The following is a 23,364-nucleotide window of genomic DNA, read 5'->3' on the forward strand; positions in this document are numbered from 1 at the left end:
ATTAATCTACCTCAAAAGGGTTTTTAAAAAGCAAAGGAGATTACGTTCAGGATTGGCTGGTTAGATCTAGGACTGCTGGTATGCGGGAGATTACCTGATGTGCTGGTTGTAGTTCATTTTAAGCTGGGGCTGATGTCGCACTTCTTGTGAAGGTGGGCGGCTGTGTCTGATAGAGGCTCTGTGTTCAGCATGAGGGGAGGTGGGGGTGTGTGTCCTTGTTAGGGGGGTCCCTCGCCCGCTCTGTTCCACACTGGGTAATCCACGCTCAACTGGTGAGCATTTGGCCTTGGGTGACCCCCCATTGTATGAGCAGAGGTTCGGGATGCTAGTTTCCTCAACCACCTTTTTCTATATACAGAAGACAGATTAAATCTGAAGCTTCAATAAACATCCTCTCTCAGTTATTATATGATACTTGATGAATTGTTTTTTTGAAATTCAGTGTTGTGTGGGGTTTGGAGCAGTGTGTATGTGTGCTACCTTCATAGTAGGTGTGAGGGTTCGTGCTTGTGTCCTGGAGTCATAAGGCTTCAATATTTCATCGCTGCTGAGAGTTGGATGCTGGGATAGCTGGTGGAGGTCCTCCTGAAATAGAAAGAGAAATGAATTCAAGAGAGATGAAGAGACACAAGAGTATGAGTATCCTGTGTCTCCCATGTGTACATGCGTGTCTAACCACTAGACTTTTGATGAGTTGGTCTCTCTCGCTTAGCTTGTCCTGTAGTTTAGCAATGGTGTGCAGGTCTTCTACTCTTCTCTTTCCTCTTTCTTCCCTTTCTCTCAACCTACAAACATAAAATACAAGCACACAAAACAGACATACAAAGATTAAATAAACGCAACAACAACATTAATATATTAAATATATGGCCTTGAATACAACTGTGTTTTAGACATTCTAATATAGATAATATTAATCATTTGAACAGAACCTTGTATTTATATTAGTACTGTATTTGCAGCACTTTTTCACATCAGCAATGAGTCTGTAATGTGATACAGTGTTAGGCGTGGTAAAATATAGTAAAATGTGTTAAATGGACAGGTACTACAATTGTATAGCTAAAATTATTATCAAATTAGCCATTATATTTAATATATTAGCATTAAAGGTGCAGAGGATGTGTGAAACTTTGACAAACACTCCAATTCTGTAGAAATCTGTAGAAAATCCTAGTCGTGAGCCATCGTCATATATTGTCTTGCTTGGGTTAATTCTGTATGTAAGTGTGGTTTGCGTTTTGCATTATTGATGTGGGAGGAGTAAGTACTCTGTTTCCAAGGCAACTATGCGGGCCTGTAGTCGTGTTTGGGCGGTGCTGAAGTCTGATATTATGGTCTGGATCTCCATTCTGTGCTCTCTCTTTACACTCTCCACGTTATTCCTGTGATCAGACCCATCCGCTTCTCCAGCTGCATCTCGTTCCTCTGGGAAACTGCATGTCAGATACAAATACATCAACGTCACACATTTTCTGCTTTGCACGCAGAGCTATATCAGATATTAGATTTACGCACCCCTAAATATCACGAAAAAATGAAGTTGGTCATTTGGTCGTTCATGCATCTTTGTTCTATTTAAAATCACTTTTCCACCCAAAACGTGCAGGTGTTTGTGGGTAGAGCAGGTGCTCAGCTGGCAGATCTGCAAACTCTCATAACCGGCTGAGCGAACAATGATGTAAGTGTTACTACAGCACATACCCTGCCTACGAACTTTATTTACAAGTCCTTCGAGTTTTGAAATCAGGTTTAAATCCAGGTAATTTAATTCAGCTTATTTATGCCATGACAATATGCGTTTGATGCAACAGCCAGTAGTTATTAAATAGATTTCAAATAAAATTCCTCTAAATCAATTCAACATGGCATTTCATTAAATAAAATCATGTTATTTGAGATAATAACGGGATAACGGACAGAAACTGCCCGGAGCCACTGTGCAAAGCGACGTACACATCAACAAGATCTACGGAATGCAGATCTTATCTCTGCATCCCACACTTCAAGTTTTTTGCTAGTCTTGCCAGGCCAAGTTGTTATTCTTCAGAAAACATTACTTGATGAGGACATTCATGTTAGTGTTTCCAGGTTTGACACCAGCAGGTTCAAAGGGATAGTTTACCCAACAATGAAAATTCTGTCATCATATTTTTCCAAACCCATCAAACTTTTGTTCATCTTTGAAACACAAGTTAAGATACTTTTAATTAAACCTGAGTGATTTCTGTCCCTCCATTGAATGGCCATTCCACTAATATTTTGATGTTTCATAAATACATTGTTAAAGAAATCCAAATGAATCGATAGTTTTAATCCAAGTCTTCTGAAGAGACTCAATCGCTTTATATGATGAATTAAAGCTTTTATTCACATATGAACATTGATCAACGCACATACATGGTCAACGGAAGATGAACGGAAGTCTTATCAGTTTTTGAATGACATCATTTTTATCTTTAGCTGAACTTTGTAAAAGAGATGATTTTCTGTAGTGTAAAATGTATAGAATAGTTCCAAATCCATTTTCAGTGGAAATGGGAATAAATAAGCAGTTATGTGGACAAGATTTTTTGCAGACAGGCAACAATCAGTTCTCATCACTGACTGCTGTGTGAGTATGCTTGTGGTCATCTTGTTATTGACCTCCTGTCTGTGTGCGTGTTTGAGGTCATCTAGTTACTGACCCTCTGTGTGTAATTTTGCTTGTTGTCATCTTGGTTACTGACCTCTTGTGTTTATGATTGTGGTCATCTTGTTCCTCTCTTTGTGCACTTATTGCGCTTATCCGTTCTTTCAGATCTTCGTTCTCTCTCTTTAGCTCCTGAACCTCGCTGCTCTTCTCATCCAGCTGTCTCTCTAGTGACTGTAAGCGGTTTTGCTGCTTCAGATCCTGTGAGAAGGAGACAGGGAGAGAGAGAAGTGATGCATCCCTTGAGACAGTGTAATTGTGTGTGTGTGTCTGTTTGGGTTGTGTGTGTACCTGCTGCAGGGCCATCATTTGTGTGTGTGTGTGTATTTCGTTCTGAAGGTCTTCGATCTGCTGCATGTGTCTCTGGGTGACCTGTCTCACCCACTCTGTGTGCTGCTGGGTCAGCTCTGCCTTCTGCTTGTCTACACACACACACACACACGATAGGTACAATAGATCAGACATGCTTACAAAGGTCCTTTGCTCTACTTTAGGAGTCGTGGCACTAGATGTCGCTGTTGTGCAAAATGCAATGCATGATCATCAATTAATTTTAAGGAATAATATTATTTTTCACACAAATTTGTTTTATAAACCTTTCACAATACGACAGCAGTTTTGTTGTTGTTTACAGGCACATCATTTTCTAATTAACATTCACATATACTCTGGTAAATTAGAGCTATGGGAATATTATCAGCATAATATGAATAAACCAAATATCCCAAAATATACCAAATATACCAAAATATCATGCTTTTCTTTTCTGCCTGCACTTTCCATTTATCATGCTCCATTTTAGTCCTTTAATTAACATTCATTTTCATGTCCTAATGATAGCAGATAAGGCTAAAGGAGGAGTTGGATAATATCCGTATAAAAAAATAAAATAAAACCTTTGATACAACAAAAATGTAAATTAAATGCCACAAGTCAAAAGATTTGCTTTTGCTAAACATTCAAATTTCAAGTTTATCATGGACTGCCAAATCTTGACAAAAACTACACTGCCAAAATGTACACATATGATAAATTATAGCACATCTGTGCTTTTCTTCATTGGTGAGCCATGCTAATTTAATTCTAATATGTTTCTGAATAGCTGTATGTAGCGAAAAATATGCAGTATCTGTCATTTTGTGATATTTTGTCCATGTGAGTTGTGTTAGACAATAGGAAGCCAGTGGTCCTCAACCTTTTTGACTCCAAGGCCTGCCAGAGTCAAAGACAATATTTGAAGGCCCACAAATATATTTCTGGTATTTCTACTATACAAACAGAGCTGCTCTTATTTTCATACTCCTATTCCACCACATCCGAAAGGTGCTCTATGGGATTGAGATCTGGTGACTGTGGAGGCCATTTGAGTATAGTGAATTCAGTGTGATGCTCAAGAAACCAGTTTGAGATGATTTGAGCTTTGTGACATGGCACATTATCCTGCTGGAAGTAGCCATCAGAAGATGGTACACTGTGGTCATTCAGGGCTGGACATAGTCAGCAACAATACTCAGGTTGGCTGTGGCGTTTAAACGATGCTCAATTAATTAATTCAAATGAAAGCTTAATACTAACGGGCCCAAAGTGTGGCAAGAAAATATCCCCTACATCATTACACCAGCAGCCTGAACCGTTGATACAAGGCAGGATGGATTCTGAATGTTGCAGCAGGAATCAAGGCCCATCAGACCAGGCAACGTTTTTCAATCTTCTCTTCTCCAGTTTTGGGGAGTCAGTGCAAACTGTAGCATCAGTTTCCTGTTCTTAACTGACAGGAGTGGCACCCGGTTTGGTCTTCTGCTACTGTAGCCATCTGCTTCAAGGTTCAACATGTTCAGAGATACTGCATACCTCGGTTGTAACGAGCGATTAAGTTACTGTTGCCTTTCTATCAGCTCAAACCAGTCTGGCCATTGACCTCATTGACCTGGTCATTGATCTACACTTGACCTCTGGCATCAACAAGGCATCTTCAGCCACAGAACTGCCGCTTTCTCTTTTTCAGACCATTCTCTGTAAACTCTAGATATGGTTGTGGGTGAAAATCCAAGTAGATCAGTTTCTGAAATACTCAGACCAGCTTGTTTGGCACCAACAACATGCCACAATCAAAGTCACATAGGCTACGTTCAGACTGTCAGTCCAAATATCTATATATATCTATATATATACAGTATATACAGCATAAAAACAATGAACAGCAAAAACAAAAATGAAATGATTTTTTACAAATCCATTTCAAGCTTTCAATCCATATGTGGTTTGAAATCCTATTCAAATCGTGTTTCTGGGAATCCGTTTCTGGGAATTCTGATCAGATTTCGTGTGGTTTATGTGACTTTCTCACGCCACGTAAAATGTAAACGTCAGACGTTGTTATAGGAAACATGCTGAAATACGCTGCCAAAACAATGCTGTGTTGTTGCAAAGTGCCGGACAAACGGAAAATTACAATATAATGGAGACATGTTTTTAAACCGGCGGAGACGACAGCACAGAAAAAAGCTGTGCATACCAGCCTCCTCCGGTTCTGCCTCTGCCTCATAAGACGCAGTAGTCGAGAGCGGCGGCTACACATTGGCTGCGTCCGAAAACAGATAAATGCTGCCTTAGGAAGACGCATTCCAAGGTCTGAAGGCATCAAGGCATGTCCGAATCCAATGTTAGCTTCACTTCATGTCTCCTGAGATACCTTCATCTGATCGGTTTTTGAAGGCAGCATAGATGTATCCTTCACTGCCTTTGATATACCACAATCCTGTGCTTTCCATTCTGTGACAGTTGAGCTAGAAAAATAAAGATGGTGTCTGAAAGTTGCGGCTGGTCATCAGTGTCTGCGTAAATGTACAGTTTTGATCAACGTTTTCCACTTATGATGTCATTTCTAGCGAGAAACTACTATTGTAGTAATTAAATATTCACTTAGTTTTCACCAAAGCTCGCTCTATTTAGCTGTAAATCATTAAACCGTTACGCTGCCTCAGAAGTCTGTCTGAAATCAGTTTCGTAAGGTACCTTCATGCGCAGACGCTGCCTGCAAAGTCATTGCATGATAGGGTAGCGAGGCAACAAGTCAGCAGCCTAAATTTTCGGACGTAGCCATTGTCATGTTTCCTACCAACGCAACGGCATTGCCATAGAAATGCAGATATTCCAGAAAATAAAAGGGCGGCATGGACACACAAATTGGATCTGAACAGTTGCGATACACAGTGTGGACGTCAATAATTTTAGATGAAATTCCAATCGGATATACAAATAATCGGATTTGGACTGACAGTCTGAACGTAGCCTGAACGTAGCCTTCATGTCTTCTGAGATGCATCTGATCGATTATTAAAGGCAGCATAGATGTATCCTTCACTGCCTATTATATGCCATAATCCTGTGTTTTCCATTCTCTACGCTGCCTCAGAAATCGGTCCAAAATCAAATTTAGTGAGGCACCTTCATGTGCAAACGCTGCCTACAAAGTTATTGCCTGATAAGGCATCAAGAAACTTTACTGCCGTACAATGAGAGCAGCAGGCGTAATGATATGACGCAGCGCCTGAAAATAGTTCCGTTGTGTTGACGGAAGGTAGCCTATTTTCAGGCGCTGCGTCATATCATTACGCCTGCTGCACTCATGGTACGGCAGTAAAGTTTCTTGATTATTACGCAGGAATGAGAGTATAGTTCCTAGCCATATCAGCCTAGAAAATCGCAACTTTACATTTTCCGTCGGTCTTAGTGCACGATGTAACTACAGAAGAGTCAAGCATTAAATAGGAAAAATATCGAAACTCTTTGGTCATTTTTTTTTTTTAGAAATGCTAATTCGCCTTTGGCTAAGCCCTGTCCCCCTTAGTTACTGTTGCTACGTCCGACAAACAAACTTCATCTGGGCTCTGGTATCAACATGGCTTATGCTGTGACAGCTCTTCCTGCTGAAATTTGATCAAACTTTTATAAAGCAGCAAATAAAGTGTCCGATAGAAGTAGGCAAAAGGGGCTGCAATATACGTTCGAAGGCTATATTTACGACATACAGGTGAAACGCAAGGAACAACAAGGCATTCAAATAGAGGCAAAAGCATAACGTACCGGTCACAGTCAAAAAATGAATCACCGCATATCCTACTAATCGAGACGGAGGCTGGGACTAACAATATCAAGGAGCAACACTGTTCATGCAGAGCTGGGTAGGTCTCTATTCACTTCTATAATCGTTATTACAAAGCAAACGGACTACGCGAGTATAACGTTGTATTTATTAGCAGCGTGTGCTAGACGACAGTCTTGTCAGGATTTGACTTCGGTTTTGTAAAGGGAAAAAAACGGACACCCCCCTCCAACCTCTCTGGGAAACGCGTATCTGTGTTACAAATGCCCCAGGCACAACGTTTAACCATATTTTTTGATAAAACTACGACGGTAATAGCCTGCCGAGACCAAAAATATGAGACGCCTGTGTTAAAGTCAATGGAGCGCTGTGAAAAAGTGTCGGACCTCTCTGGGAGCTCGTTCTTGGCTGCGCTGTGATTGGTCAATCTGCATTCTAGGGTGTGGCTTAGCCAAAGGCGAATTGTCTTGTCCACTTCAATGATGTATGCTAAGCTATGCTAAAAGTGGTACCGCCAGAACCGGAGATCGGCTGAATGGATTCAAAAACGGTAAAACTCAACAGTTTAACTCTGGGGGAGTTGTAAAATGAGCCTATTTCCAAAAAAAGTGGAGTATCCCTTTAAGAGAACAAATGAAAATAAGAAATATGATTTCAGCTTACATCTAGATTTTTTTTAGCTGTTTTTGCTTATTTTAAACTTTGTTTTGTCTTATTTTAAATAATTTCAAGCCATCTTGAGGCCCCCTCTGTGGTCTGATAAGTGGGTACCAGCTCCCTGAATGAGAACCAGAACCAGAGCTTTAGGACAATAGGTACTGTTTTGCTTGATATATATATATATATATATATAAAAAAATGGTTCTTGTCCCTTTGGTGTGATAGACTCTCTCTTTCTATAGACTTCACTCTTTTTCACGTTTTATACCAAAAATGTAACTTTGAGGTTTGCAAAAAACATTCTGTATGAGGTGTGATGCTTACCCAGCTGTAGTTTGTGCTGAGTGAGTAAGCGTTGTCTCTCTGACTGAAGTTCTTCATTGGCTTGTGTTTCCAGGGCCTGAAGAGCACGCTGGTGATTTAACCTCTCCACACGCAACAACTCCTCCTCTCGTTCACGCCACCTCCACTTCTCCCTCTCCTCTTCCCTCTCTCCTGTAGCCTTTCCATCCTCCTCATCCTCATCTTCCTCTTTTACCACCTACAGTACACAGATACAAAGACAACACAAAATTAACAACATGAAGAGTTCTTTCCACAGTTGTGTGTGCCATAATTCCAACTGTTTTTGTCCACACAATATCAGTCAATGGACCCTAACATCATTAGACCCCATTTACTTTTTATTATACAGAAGAAGAAGAAAAAAAACCTAGGCATTTTTCAAAACATCCTCTTTTGTGTTCCAATGAATGGAAACCCCTTTAACGTAAATCTCTGTTATAATAATGATGATAATTATATTATTAATCATGAGAAATATTTTAATATCCTGACATCACTAGTGTATACGCACCTGTAACTGCTGCCTTATCAGTCTCTCTTTCTCTTGAATGGTGGAGTGAAGCTGAGATCTGAGTGAACTGTTCATATCTCTTGTCTTTTGGATCTCCTGCTTCATTCTTTCCATCTCTCCATTGGCGTAACGTCTCTCTCTCTCTCCTTCCAACTTCTCAGAGAGTGCTCTCCTCTCCTCCAACTACACAGAGAGATGGAAAAAGAATGTGTGTATGATGGGTCTGACCGTCTGAGGAAACTAACATTGTGTGTTACCTGTGTCTGCAGTTCTTCTACTTTGTGTTGCCACTGTTGGTTCAGCTTTCTGATCTCTTCTTCTCTTTCTCTCTTCAGTTCCACGATCTGATCAGAGAACTGCTTCTCAAACTGTAGCCTACACACACACACAAACACACACATATTCTAATAAATAAAACTACACCCTCTACCAGTGGTGTAGTCCTAACAAAAAAGTGATTTTCTATATTCTGGAGGTCCTTGGCATCAAACAGTTTTAAAAACCACTGATCTGTAGACCGCGCGCTCTGTCTTTTTCTCCTGCTCTCTCTCCCACACACAACGAGACATTGAAGTCATTTTTACCTGGCATTGCTTAAGCGTGAGAGTGTCTCCACTCACTGACAAGCTTCTCTGACGCCTGTTAACTACGGTAAGTTGTTAAGGGTGGGGAAAGGTAGAATGATAGAAGCGATAACGCACCAATTACAACAAAGAATCGCGAGTTTCACAAAACATCATGGGATACAGTTAAAGGGGAAGCTACTCAACCATAGACTATGGACTTCTGGAGCAGCTAAACAAGAGGGTATAGAGACAAGTGCATATGGCTTCGACTACACCACTGCCCTTTTTACACAATGATTTACACACAGTGGGTCTCATTCATGAAACATTCGTAAATATACAAGTAAATATGAGAGTGATTTGTGCGTAAAGAGACCTTCCCGAAAACTCATCTCCTGATTCACAAATACTTCGTAAACGTCAGATGTGATAGTGAAATGTGTGTGTGTGTTAATGAATTCCAATCAGTCGTAAATGGGACATGCGTGCACGCTCATTCTCAATTACCATAAATCCCGCCCATTAAATCCGACTGACAACTATATATGGGCATCATATTATGAGACCAAACGAAGGATTTCAACATGTCTTCTCAAAAGCGAATGAAAAAGAAAAATTTCTCAGATGCAGAAATCGAAGTTTTATTATCAGAAGTTCATTCAAAACACCACATTTTATTTTCAAGCATAGGCTACATAGTGGCGTATCAGGTCCTAAAAAAAAGGAAGCTTGGCAGCATATTACAGATGCAGTTAATGGAGTTGAAGTTTCATCTGTTAATCAAACAGTCCCAGAAGTAAAAAGAAAAAACGTATGTAATTACTATATATAATATTTTTTCAAAATGCTGTGTAAATATGTACCCGATTAAGGTGAATTAAAATGCAGCCTTATAGTTGTTAATGAGCAAAACGTTCGGATGTTAAACTCACTATTTACGCGTGGCTGGGAGCAGGTGTAGATTTCTTTCGTACCAACTAACATTTGGAAAATACGAACATTTTAATGAATCCGAAAATTTACGCCAGAACCACTTTACACACGATTTACACAAAAATTCGTTCTGCTCGTGTTTCATGAATGAGACCCAATGATGATACAGTAAAAAAAATGTTTTTTTGAAGGAAATTAATCTTCTGTTTAGCAAATATGCATTCAATTGATCAAAAGTGAGAGTAAAGACTTTTAAAATTGTTACAAAAGATTTCTATTTCAAATAAATACTGTTCTTTTAAATTTTCTATTCATCGAATAATCCTGAAAAATGTATCATGGTTTTCATAAAAAAATATAAAATCACACCGGTGTGATTAGAACATTCTGTGTGTCACGTTATCAACCGCTAAATTCAAAGCTGAATTTGCTCTTTAGCAGGCGCTGAGCCAGAGATAGACGCGTTTAGCGCTGGTCATATATCACAACTGTTCAGTGTTTTCAACCATATAATGTTTATTTTATGTTTCTGACATTTAAAAACAGACAAGTAGCAACTAGCAAAAAATCATAGTTTCATTTGTAAAATAAGCCTATACACTGGAAGCGGCAATAATCCTGTTGAGGTGTTTTATTGATATCCGATATTCCGCACATTGCGTAGGTAACTATAAAGTTTACTTTAATCTTAGAATATTGTTGGTGCAAATAGTGCCCCAAAGTTGTTGAATTTCTCAGCTTTGATGCTATTAGTCACATCGATTTTTCGCGTGCGGGTGGTTGGGGGAATCCGTCCAAAATGTTACAAAATATGAAATTTTAGCCTTCTGTTAAAATGACTTTTACTGATCGATCGACTTCAAAGAACAGCCGCTGATTCACAAAAAGCGCTGTACAACACTGAGATGTACTTGCAGAGGTGCAGTTGCTTATATGCTTTAAATTAGTTTGTTTCACATAATAAAAATTGATAATTGACTGAAATGATCTTGTCTCATTGTCGTTCAGACACACCTGATTCTCTCCTCTATACCATGATTGGACTGTTGTAGAATGTCTCTCTCTTGCTGTAGAGCAGAAATCTCTGCCTGTAACACTTCCTTCTGTGCAGCAAACTCCTCCTGTGGGACACATAAAAAGAAAGGTCGACAAGGATAGATAGATTCATGGATGGAAGGAAAGATCCATGGATTAAGGGAGAAAAAGAAGTAGATTGGTGGCTGGGTGAATGTTGATGTCTTTCTTTCCTTTGGGCGGCACAGATCTGCTGAGATCAGCAGAAGCTAGTGCTGCCATAAGGGATTTGCAGATCTGTGTGTGCTTGTGAGTATGTGTGATAGAGCTGTGCAGTAATGGAAAGGGACATCACTGACACTTTGTCCTCATGTCAGATGGAAGTGTGTGTTGAGCAAACTGGAGCGAGAACCTGTATTTGCTGCATACTCCTGTGCATGTTTTCCAGTTCTTCTTTCACCCGTACACACTCCAGGCCATATGCTGACTGCCGCTCCACCTCTGCGCACTCCTTCTCTCTCTCTTTTGCCCTTTCCTCCTCCTCTTCTCTTTCTTTCTCCAGCGTTTGAATCACCCCCTGCAATTTCGCCATCTGCAAGCCAAGAAAACGCAGATCAGGAAACATCCGTAAGAACCATATGAGCATGTGGAAACCACTCAGGTGTGATATAAAATTCATGTGAGCCATACAAAGAAAATCAATTTCAGTTAAAACAGTGGTTCTCTGGGCCAGCGCCCCCTATCCAATATCCAGGTCCCGCCATGTTATGAGCGAGCAAGAACGAGTGAGAGTTAACAGATGAAATAAGTACAAAATTGTAATTTATTAATACAATTGAACTATACTCCACAGTGATTAATCCTAATGATTAAATTTTTTTGTACATTTTAATGTTAAATTCATCAATCTGGTGCACTTTGAGAGTTCAAAATTAAATTATATTCAGTGTTCAAATTAAACAAAGGAAAATTCAAACATCTTTTAGTTGTGTCTGTCTACATTATATTGATGTTATAATGTATGTTTATATCAAATAAATGCTGTTCTTTTGACCTTGAAAGGATTCTGAAAACAGTTTATCTGATAATAAAAAAAAAATTTTTTTAACTGAGCAGCAAATCAGCATTTTAGAATGATTTCTGAAGGATCATGTGACACTGAAGACTGGAGTAATGATGCAAAAAGGAATAAATTACATTTTAAAATTGAACAAATAAACTTGTGGAAATAAGAGACTTCTTTCAAACATAAAACATTTATTGACCCCAAACTTTTCAACAAAACTAGTGTGTATTACAGTGAAAAAATCCTACAAACTTATTATATATGAATTGCAGTGGTAGTGTCTGAATGCTATTAATACCACTGTATGTACGTTATCTCTGTTGTGTAGTAAAAAATGCAGGGCAAGCGCATATTTCACTGTACATTGTAAAAGCTACAGAGAAGAAGCCTAATGGCCCGCTTAGGGATCTTGTTGATAAACATTTTAATAAGCTCAATAAGGTGTCACAGGAAATTGAGTCATCTGTGTGTAGCAGTGATTCTCAGTTAGTGGGTCATGTCTCATTCTTGTCCCCATAGGGTTGTGGATTGCAGGTCCAACAAAAGAGAACCGCCAGTTAAACAAGCAATGTTGAAGCGATTGAAACAGGAGGACATAAATTGTTTGAATCACAGCAATGAGAACTGTTAGTTCATTTCTAATAAAACAATTGCTCATGAGGATAATTTATCACAACATTAATGTCAGCAATTCAGCAGTACTGTCACACTGTGTGTTCTTCATTCTCAAAGTTTTCTCAAAGTGTCAGCTTGGTGCACAGCGTGAATCAGATTACCCGCTTTTCAGTCCTGTTAATTTGCTCACAAAGTTACCATTTGTGAAATTGCTTTCAGGATTCATAAATCACTTTGCAGGTGCTATTTAATCTGCATTGGTTTCATTGAAGTCTATGGCAGCCCGTAGAACCATATAAAAAGTTTGGCACACAGATAGAGGACAGTCTGAATATTAACCAAAGCAATTTTGGAGTCTCTAACTCAATCCATCTAGCACCACCAACTGTTTAAATTTGCACTCATGTATCTTTTGAACCGTAAGGGCTAGAAACAAAATTATTTTTTCTCTGATAATTCAATTGCACCCTATGATATAATTTCCAACATGAATTAAAATTTTTTTCCAACAAACCAACTTTTTCGAACATACTGTTTGTCCGATTAACCAGATCATCTTCAGACCATGCCAACAAAAGCACATGGAATTCTAGTTGATTAATCAAACTGTGTTTGAATAACTTGCAAACGAATTTTAGGAAGAGCATGCCAAAGTGAATGCTATTTCTCTGAAACGCTTAAACGAATTCAGACCAAACTTAGTTATGACAGCCATGACCTGAGGGTACCTGCACAGTTTCGGCACGGGTGCCACCCAGTGGCAGCTGGCCAATAGAGGGCGCTAGGGTGCCACCCTCCCTTAAGCACACACACAAAATAATAACAATAATAATAATTATTATTATTTTAAATTGATATTTATGATATGAAAAACAATCATCTGTGCAAAATTGATGCTTTCCCTATAATATCTCCTCTGCCTGTTCGCATGCCTCAAGTTCAACTCTGGGGGGATGGAGAAATAGCCCACAGGAAGCAGGTCTGTGAAAGCAGTTTAGCCAATTGCCGATTCACGATTTAAACATTTTTCAAGATATGACAAAAAATGTAGCCAATCAGCATCCTCAAATATATTCCGAAAAGGGTGATTATTTTATCGCCCCTAGCCAGTACTTGGGGCTGGATAAAGCAAACCAGCATCTCACTAGTTAAGTTTTAATGGATGACAATTGTAATCAAGGAAAAGACACCAGCATATTTCACTACGGTCATGTGCTTTATAACGTACTCATGAAAGGAGTGTGTTTTGCAGGAGTTTGCAAGAGTCAGTTGTGTTTATATGGACATCAGATGCTCCAAGCATAGACAAGAACACTCAAATAAAAAGAAGATCCAAAAAAAAAAAACAAAAAAAAAAACAAGAACACTCATTCAGACAGAGGACCTGTTCACTGATGCTGTTGCCTTCAGATCACTAAGTTTCCACACAATTAAAATGGTTTTAATTTTCATGTGTTTAGTATTTTGATGTGCTTAGTAATTCTGAACGGATCCGTATAGTATATACACTACCGTTCAAAAGTTTGGGGTCGGTACGATTTTAAATACTTTTAAAAGAATTCTCTTCTGCTAACCATGGCTGCGCTTATTTGATTAAAAATACAACAAAAATCAGTTATAGTATTAAATATTATTCCAGTGTAAATCAGCTGTTTTCTGTGTGAATATATAGTAAAGTGTAATTTATTCCTGTGATCAAAGCTGAATTTTCAGCATCACCAGTGTCAGTGTCTACAGTGTCAAATGATCCTTCACAAATCAGTATAATATGAGGATTTGATGCTCAAGAAACATTTATTATTATTATCAATGTTGAAACAGTTGTTGGTCTGTCAGTTGTACAGTTTTTTTTTTTTTTGGGATTCTTCGATGAATAGGAAGTTCAAAAGAACAGCATTTGTTTGAAATAGAATCTTTTGTAACATTATAAATGTCTTTACTGTCCTTGATAAATAAAAGTATTGATTTCTTTCCTCCAAAAAATAAAAATAAAAATCTCACTGACCCCAAACTTTTGAACGGTAGTGTATATGCAGTCAGGTCAAGACGGCTGGTATAGTTGTTTTTTGACAATTGTTTAATACACGCAAACTTAAGGACTGTGTTTAAAGTTAGTAAAATGTCACAGTATGTCTGGGAAGATATGGCGACATAAAAGGCACAATGAAACATTGATTTATTGAAACAAACAGTAAGGCATCCAAGCATTGGTTTTGTTCAAGGACTGTCCATTGTGGGATTTGAACCTACAACCTTTTGGTAAACCAACTTAGATCATTAGCCTCTAGGATACCACTGCTACAATACAGACATTTGACAGGATTGACAAATGGTTTCCTGATATATAGTAGAAACTTTGATGAGGCTTGCTTCTCTGTGACACAGCACTGAAACAACAGTCTCATTCCAAGCTATCACTTATCAAGTATACTACTTCGTTATCATAACCCAGTTCCAAGCCTGCTGGCAGAGTAGATGAAGCATTAGATGAAGCCCTCTGCCTTGGGCACTACAAATGTTCTTTTTGTTTTCTCATTTATCATGGTCATGTGGAGTGCTCTGGGCCTCTTAGTCTGTCTCTGTGTATTTAAGCAGAAGGACGGAGCTTGAAATGTATATAGTTCAAGTTATTTGTGGTGACCTGATTCATTAGTAGGTCAGCAATGTTATGCAAACATATCTTAGACTGTTTTGGTTTTTGAGAGAATAAGAAAAGGTTAATCTTTGTAATAATTTACCTCTGTTTTGGACAGCTGTAGTTGGTTGCTTAGCTCGTCCCTCTCCGTCTCTAAACCCTTTCTCTCTTCTTCTTCGGTTTGCATCAGCTCCTCAGCCTGCACTCAAACCAACATAATAAAAAACTATTATCTCATTATTTCATAATCAACAAAAATATCAGATCATGCATCAGATATTTTAAATACTGCTTTTAGTAGTTACTTGTTCTGTTTTAAAGGGAGCAAATAGTCCACATCTTTGTCTACATTACATTTTTTCCTTCCCTGAAGTCCACTTACCATGTTAGTCATTTACATTTATGCATTTGGTAGAAGCTTTCATCCAAAATGACTTCCATTGCATTCAAGTTATACATTTTTTCTCAGTTCATGCGATCCCTGGGAGTTGAACCCATGCACTTGGTGTTGCAACTTTGATGCACTACTGTTTCGGCTAAATAAACACTTGTACACAATTAGGAACTTTATAGAAACACTTTCTTGTAACAAAATAATTATAATATAGAATTAATTAAATATTGCATAACCATTTTCCACTTTCCCTAACTCTTAGAATAAGTTCTCCCAAAATGAACATTTATTTCATGTCATTCTAAACCTTCTTGTCTTTCTTCTGCGGAACACATAAGGAGATGAATAAATCTTCCATAAAACAAAAGACAACTTAAGTTTCAGTCTATGGCTTCAGATAGCTCAGAATATAGTGCATGAGTTGTATGGACCTTTGCCGTTTTTATTGTGCAATTTTTCTTTTTTCATTTTGGAGCTTGAAAGCCCATGGTTCTCATACACTTTAATTACATGAAACAGAATAGTGTGTTTATAGAATAGAAGAAAGAAAGTCATGTGGGAATGACATGATAGTGAATAAATGATGAAAGAAGTTTTATTTACGAGTCAACTAAACCTTTTAATATAAGCGTTTTTTAGTTTCTGTACCTTTAAGAGTTTTTATGCAACTGACTTATGATATGATGGCTAATCTCTGTTCATAAGGGTGGGCCAAGTTTTTGAATGCTGAATATGCGTCATATGTTAATGTGGTTCTGATTTTGAAATGACCCATTTTTGCGGCTTAGTTTACACAATTTGTCTAAATGGACTGGATTTGGAGCTTTGCATTATGAATAATGATGTATGTCTTTATACACAGCAACAAAAGAATTCCCTGTAACAGTAAACATATGGTATAGATGAGTAAAAAGACAGATTATGTTGGTTATACATTTTCTCAAGACATTCTTAAAATCCTAGTCAATCTTTTAATCGCCTTTTTTATTGGAAAAATTATTGTAAACACATTGGCCATTTAAATATTGCAAACAACATAATTGGCATTATATTGCCAAACAATATAAAATCAACATCAAATTGAGAATCAAATCAAGAGAGAAATCAAATCAGAAAGTCAGAACTGATAGCCAGCCCTTCACACTAGCAGCAACAGGAGCAAATGGGAAGGTAAGAAATTATTCGCAAAGCTAATGCTAATGCATCATAGTAATGCACCATGCTAACAGCAGCTGAAACCTGTAGTTGTACCTGCTGTGTCTTCTTCTTCTCTGCATCCAGCATCGCGTGCGCATGCCGCAGCTCACTGGCATGTTTGCGTATCACTTCTTCCAGTGCTTTCCGAAGCTGTTCTTTAAGCCTTACTTTCTCTTCTTCCATCTTCTGCTGCACCTGTTTCTTCTCTTCCTCCAGCTCCTGTCTGTCATTCTTTCTCTCATTCTCCACCTCCTGCTGAAGGCGTCTGATCTCCTCAGTGTGAGCACGCTGCAGCTCCAGACGCATAGAGGATAGAGCATCTGCATGCTGAAACCCACACACAACGCTTAATGATATAAAACTGTAATCCTGTAGTTTCAAAAGAATGACAAAAAAAAGAGGTGTCAGTTTTGATGTTTTAAGATGTTCTAAGGGTTTGGCTGTTTCTGTGCATACTAACTAATGCTTTTAAAAGAACATTTTAAAGCGTGTTTGACGGAGAGCCTGTGGAGTAGTTTTCCAGTGTTTATACTGTTCTTATGTAATGTTTTAAATATAAGGTGGGGTTCTCTGTTTTATTTCCTGTAAGAAAAGGCCTGTAAGGTAGCGCAAAACTGAAGGGGGACTGCTCATTTGAACTATTTATGGAAATGTTTGTACAAATCTATGATGTTTTTTTTATCCATTCTATTTATTGTACTTGCTGATTTGTTTTAACTCTTGTTCTTAAAGGGTTAGTTAACCCAAAAAAGAAAATGATCCCATAATTCACTCACCCTCTAGCCATCCAAGGTGTATATGACTTTCTTCAGCCAAACACAATCAGAGTTACATTAAAAATATATTTAAAAAATATCTTGGCTCTTCAAGCTTTATAATGGGTTTTTGAAGCTCCATTCATCATAAAAGTAATCCATACGGCTCCAGGGGATTAATTACGGCCTTCTGAAACATAGCGATGTTTTTGTAAGAAAAATATCCATATTTATAACTTTATAAACTATAATCACTGGCTTCTGGTAACGGCTGTACGCGAGTCAAGTTCCGGCCGAAGAGTGACATCTGACCCGACATATGACGTAGGATGTAGGAGTAGTGTAAGCTTAGGTGAGAGTAGATGCCTGTCGCGGTACAAACAAATAGGGCTGGGCAACAAACTCAAGCTCCTGGAACATTTTTCTTTAAAAATCCTCGTTTTAAACTTCTAATTTGTGACCGGTGTTTTGTTTTGCTCTATCCTCTGCGCTTCCACATTCGTCAATACGTCATGCGTCGGGTCAGAGGTCACTCTTCCGCCGGAACTAGACTCACGTGCGGCCGTTACCGAAAGCCAGTGATTATAGTTTATAAAGTTATAAATATCTTCGTTTCAGAAGGCCTTTATTAACCCCATGGAGCCGTATGGATTACTTTTTACACCTAGGGTGGCACCTAAAAAATGTCCTTTGGAAAAAACTTTACCAGGCACAAATAGTCCTCCCTTTAGATGAGCTCACAAAAAATAGTTAACTGACAACAACTAAATGTTTTATAACTAACGGAATTAATCATGAATCACAGTAGGAATACGTGTTAAAAAAGCATTTATTAACACACTGAGTAACTATTACAATATGTCTAAATAATAAGATGTATAAATGTAAATTTAAATAGTTTATTAATCATTTCCTTGCACTTTCTAAATGATCTAACTATTTACTAATGCTTAACTAATGATTCATAGCATGCAGTTAGTATAAAGTGTTACCCTTTTATCTTTTTTATAAAACAATTTAGTTAGTTTTTTTTTTCTAATTAGCTTTAATTTATTTTTTATTTCAGTTTTAGTCATTTTAGTACTTCGTCTTATTTCAGTTAGTTTCCAAGGTAATACCGGTATTTCTTATTTTTTGCTAAAGTTTTTTATCTAATATTTATATATATATATTTTCTATTACAGAAAATGATTTTTAACAGTTTTAGTTTACATTATCAACATTGCTGACATTGAAAGCGTGTGGGCATGGCTTGCCTGTTTGAGCATGCGGGCGTGGTCATTAGATCGGCCACTGTTCTGAAGCTCCAGCTCTTTGTTTCGAATCTTGAGACGACTGAGTTGAGACCTCATCTCTTCCACTTCAGCAGAGACCCTCACCTGAGATGAACTCTGACTCATTAACTCCTCTGCAGAAATGAGAAAGATGATGATTAGATCAAAGGAAGCAGAACAATCAGTGAACAAGCTTGTAATCACAACAGTCATATGACAAAGACAATAATTTCAACAGAGATGAAGAAGAAAAAAAAAATCAACAATAGAACAATTCACATCAAACAGACTGTAAACGATGAGTGCTGACAGTAAACTATCAGCTTATTTAATACTGAACTGCAGTCGACGTTTTGAACGATAATTATGGCTGTTAACTTAATGTTAAATTAGTACAATTAATTATATAAAATAATGCATTAAACATTATGCATTTATGTTAAATTCTGTAAAAATGGATTACCCAACACTCAGAGCAATTCAAGCTTGAAGTACCACAATTATGCTTTTGCTTTGATTCGTGAGATGCAGACAGACGCAGCGCAAATGCAATGGAACAGAATTTTCAGAACTAGAGACACATTTTTAAAATTTGAACTTGACAGCAAAAACCACTGAAAAAAAGGGATGTGACAACATGCAAAGAGGCCATCTGATACAAGTCCACATAAACCAACAATTATAAAACAATAGTACTGACAAAACACTGAAAACGCTTCTTGTGTGGAGGTCACATACGTTTATCTTAGAAAGACTGACAAACTCGATTTCAAAATGAACGTCTGTGGACTGTAAACCTCTGTTTAATTATATTGAAATAAAACAAACCTATAGATATACTAACTTTGTAAAGCAACTTTTTATATAGACTATTTAATGATTTACTAGGCTGTCTTTATTAAAATATCTTTATTTAGCGGTAATTCATTTGATATTATTTATTCAGCATATGCAAATGATTTGATCAATAATGATAAGAAAATAGATACACAACATGCCTTCCACTGTGCATGTGTACCTGACTTGCTCTGTAGCTCATTCTCTTGCAGTAATAAGCGTTCTTTGGCAACAGCTAACTCCTCCTCTGCTTTCTTTGCCACAACCTCAGCCTCAGCCACCCGGCGTCGCCCATCCTCCAACTGCTCCTCCATGTCCTGGAAGAGAAATGAATAACTGAATATGCATAACTATTATAATTGGGTTTAGAGAATGGGTTTGGGGAAATCCCTCACCCGAAGTATTAACTTTCAATGCATTACTTGTACTGTTTGTGATATGGACATGAATGATACTCCAAATCATGAGGCTCGTTGAGTAAAAAAATACTGCACTGAAGGAAGCACCTGTCACGGTATACGATTCTCTGGTTCCTTCTTGTCTCGTGTTTATGTTGTTGTGTGAATGCACGTGCGTAGTGGGCGTGAGTGTTGTGACATTACCTGATCCGCTCCAGCTGATCATCATTATCACCGCCAGCTGCAGTCCATTTCCTCACCCTATTTATAGTCACTGGTTTTTGTCCTCTTTGTCAGATCGTTGTTTGATGTCTCCTGTGTCGGTGTTCCAGTCTTGTCTTCCCGCTCGTCCGGTGTTCGTGTTTCGTCGTGGGTTCGTCATCGTCTGTGGATTATCGTTTGGGTTGTGTGGATTCCGTCTTCAGTGTTCACCACTTCACGGTTCCTGTCTTCACCACTGACCATCGAAGTCCCTGCGCCATCGTTCCACGCCCGTGTCATTGTTTGTCTCAAGTCTGTCAATAAACTGAGTTTACTTGCTATTGCTTCCAGTGATTCTGTGACCCGTCATGACAGAACGATCTGACCAAACCATGGAAGCAGCGAGTGTGCCATCGTCTTCGTTGGAGGAGTTCATTCGGCACAGCATACGAAGGATGGATTCCCAGGAGAGGAATTTGAATGACACGGGTCGTGCGGTACAATCTTTGGTGGCGCAGGTGTCCGAGCTTACCCAACAGATCCAACAACTACGAGCTCCCACTGCGCCACCCGCACCAGCCGTTCCCCCCACACCACCAGAGACCCAGCATCAGTCTGAGCCCCGCCTACCGGCTCCGGAGGCTTATTCCGGGGATTCAAAGTACTGCAGAGCTTTCCTGACACGATGCTCGATGCATTTTGCTCTGCAACCAAGAACCTTTCAGACGGAACAGGCAAAGGTAGCGTTCGTCCTGACTCTCCTGACGGGAAAGGCGGCGCTATGGGGAACGGCGGTGTGGGAGAACCAAGACCTATGCTGCGCCTCGTTCCACGCACTCTCCACCGAGATCCGACGAGTCTTCGATCGCGCCGTCGCGGGGAGAGAGGCCGCCAGGGTTTTGGCCGACCTGCATCAGGGAGAGAGGTCGGTCGCGGAGTTTTCCATCGAGTTCCGGACCCTGGCGGCCGAATGCCATTGGAACGAGGAGGCGCAGTGGGACATGTTCCTGCATGGGTTGGCTGACCGCGTCCAGAGGGAGATCTACGCCCTGGACCTCCCCACATCATTAAATGGGCTGATCGAGCTAGCACTGCGGGTGGACGCTCGACTCTCACGAGTCGGGCGAAGAGGGGCGTCCACCCGCACACCGGAAGGAGCCGAGGGTCCATGGTCCAGCGGCAGGGACGCGGTCAGTCCCGTCTACGATCACGAACCCATGCAGGTGGGGCGAGCTCGGCTTTCCCGGGAGGAGAGGGAAAGGCGGAGGTCCCAGGGCCTTTGCCTCTACTGCGGTGGCACGGGACATTTCGCATACAACTGCCCGGTAAAAGGTTAAGCCCGATAGTAAGTATGAGGCTACTATCGGGTGGGATCTCCGCCAAGAAGACCTCATCCACATCTACCCTCCTCCCGGTAAGACTAAGATGGTCAGTTCACCAGCACGACTGTAGAGCACTTTTGGACTCCGGGGCGGAAGGTAATTTCATGGACAAATCATTTGCACTCAAGTTTCAAATTCCCCTCAAGCCCCTCACTCACAGGATTTCAGTACATGCACTTAATGGTCAAGAACTTCCCACTATTTCATTCACGACTGAAGACATCACCCTCATCACATCTGGCAACCACACTGAGACTATTTTTTTTTACATACTGGATTCACCCCTCGCACCTCTTGTTCTTGGACACCCCTGGCTCATCCACCACAACCCCCGAATAGACTGGCAGCAAAGAACTGTGCTGGAGTGGAGCAAGGAATGTCATAAGTCCTGTCTTGTGTCTGCTTGTTCGTCTGTCCCTGTTTTTGTGTTTCAGGAGGAAGCGGGGGATTTGTCTAACGTGCCCAGGGAGTACCTAGACCTGAAGGAAGTGTTTAGTAAGTCTCGTGCTGCTTCTCTTCCTCCGCATCGTCCCTATGACTGTGCCATAGATTTACTGCCAGGTAAGTCTCCGCCTAAGGGCAAGTTATACTCACTGTCTGTTCCGGAGAGGGAGGCCATGGAGAAATATATTTCTGATTCTCTAGCAACCAAGTTCATTCGCCCTTCCTCTTCTCCAGCGGGGGCGGGGTTCTTTTTTGTGGGGAAGAAGGATGGTTCTCTGCGACCTTGTATCGATTACCGGGGGTTGAACAACATCACGGTAAAGAATACTTATCCTTTGCCGTTGATGTCTTCAGCCTTCGAGAGGTTGCAGGGAGCATCCGTCTTCACGAAATTGGACTTACGTAACGCATATCATTTGGTTCGCATTAGGGAGGGGGATGAGTGGAAGACTGCGTTTAACACCCCCAGGGGGCACTTTGAATATTTGGTTATGCCGTTCGGGCTGTCCAACTCCCCCGCGGTCTTCCAGGCACTCGTCAATGACGTGCTGCGAGATATGATAGACCAGTTCATATATGTTTACCTGGATGACATATTGATTTTTTCATCTTCTCTCCAGGAACATGTGCAGCACGTCCGACGAGTGCTTCAGAGGTTGCTAGAGAATGGGCTTTTTGTCAAGGCGGAGAAATGCGAATTTCATGCACAGTCTGTTCCTTTCCTAGGGCACATCATTTCGTCTGAAGGAGTGCGTATGGATCCTGAAAAGGTTAAGGCTGTGGTCGAGTGGCCAAGCCCAGATTCCCGTAAGGCCCTACAGAGGTTTCTGGGCTTCGCCAATTTCTACCGGCGTTTTATTCGTAATTTCAGCCAACTAGCCGCGCCTCTGACTGCCTTGACCTCCCCCAGAACTGCGTTCAGGTGGACAGACACAGCGGAAGCTGTGTTTGCCAAACTGAAAGGCCGCTTTGTTTCAGCCCCCATCCTTATTGCCCCTGATTCTTCACGTCAGTTCGTGGTGGAGGTCGATGCGTCAGAGGTAGGGGTAGGTGCAGTGCTATCCCAACGCTCTCCTACAGACGACAAGATGCATCCCTGCGCGTTTTTGTCTCATCGCTTGTCCCCAGCCGAACGTAATTACGACATCGGTAACAGGGAGTTGTTGGCAGTCAAAGTAGCGTTGGAGGAGTGGCGTCACTGGTTAGAAGGGTCGGGGGTACCTTTTATCGTCTGGACTGATCATAAGAATCTAGAATACATTAGAACGGCTAAAAGACTGAACTCCAGGCAGGCTCGGTGGGCACTTTTTTTCGGCCGTTTTGACTTTACTCTCTCGTAC

The 23,364-nt window shown here is 40.0% G+C and overlaps 1 protein-coding gene across 1 annotated transcript in view; it reads right to left on the reverse strand.

The window, feature by feature from the left end:
- Positions 1–23,364, reverse strand: part of fam184b (family with sequence similarity 184 member B) — a 41,734-nt gene that overhangs the window by 1,941 nt on the left and 16,429 nt on the right. The window contains exons 4-18 of the mRNA XM_056265064.1: positions 19,781–19,916; positions 18,745–18,896; positions 16,788–17,060; positions 15,246–15,341; positions 11,239–11,418; positions 10,827–10,933; positions 8,571–8,688; positions 8,314–8,496; positions 7,782–7,998; positions 2,984–3,114; positions 2,730–2,893; positions 1,272–1,436; positions 677–785; positions 481–585; positions 95–348 (exon numbers count right to left, since the gene is read on the reverse strand). Of these exons, the coding sequence (XP_056121039.1) occupies positions 95–348; positions 481–585; positions 677–785; positions 1,272–1,436; positions 2,730–2,893; positions 2,984–3,114; positions 7,782–7,998; positions 8,314–8,496; positions 8,571–8,688; positions 10,827–10,933; positions 11,239–11,418; positions 15,246–15,341; positions 16,788–17,060; positions 18,745–18,896; positions 19,781–19,916 (2,390 nt within the window). The remainder of the gene's footprint in view (positions 1–94; positions 349–480; positions 586–676; positions 786–1,271; positions 1,437–2,729; positions 2,894–2,983; positions 3,115–7,781; positions 7,999–8,313; positions 8,497–8,570; positions 8,689–10,826; positions 10,934–11,238; positions 11,419–15,245; positions 15,342–16,787; positions 17,061–18,744; positions 18,897–19,780; positions 19,917–23,364) is intronic.

Source organism: Rhinichthys klamathensis, unplaced genomic scaffold (genome assembly GCF_029890125.1).
Source record: "Rhinichthys klamathensis goyatoka isolate OS25496 unplaced genomic scaffold, OSU_Roscu_1.1 h1tg000229l_1, whole genome shotgun sequence".
Taxonomy (NCBI): Eukaryota; Metazoa; Chordata; class Actinopteri; order Cypriniformes; family Leuciscidae; genus Rhinichthys; species Rhinichthys klamathensis.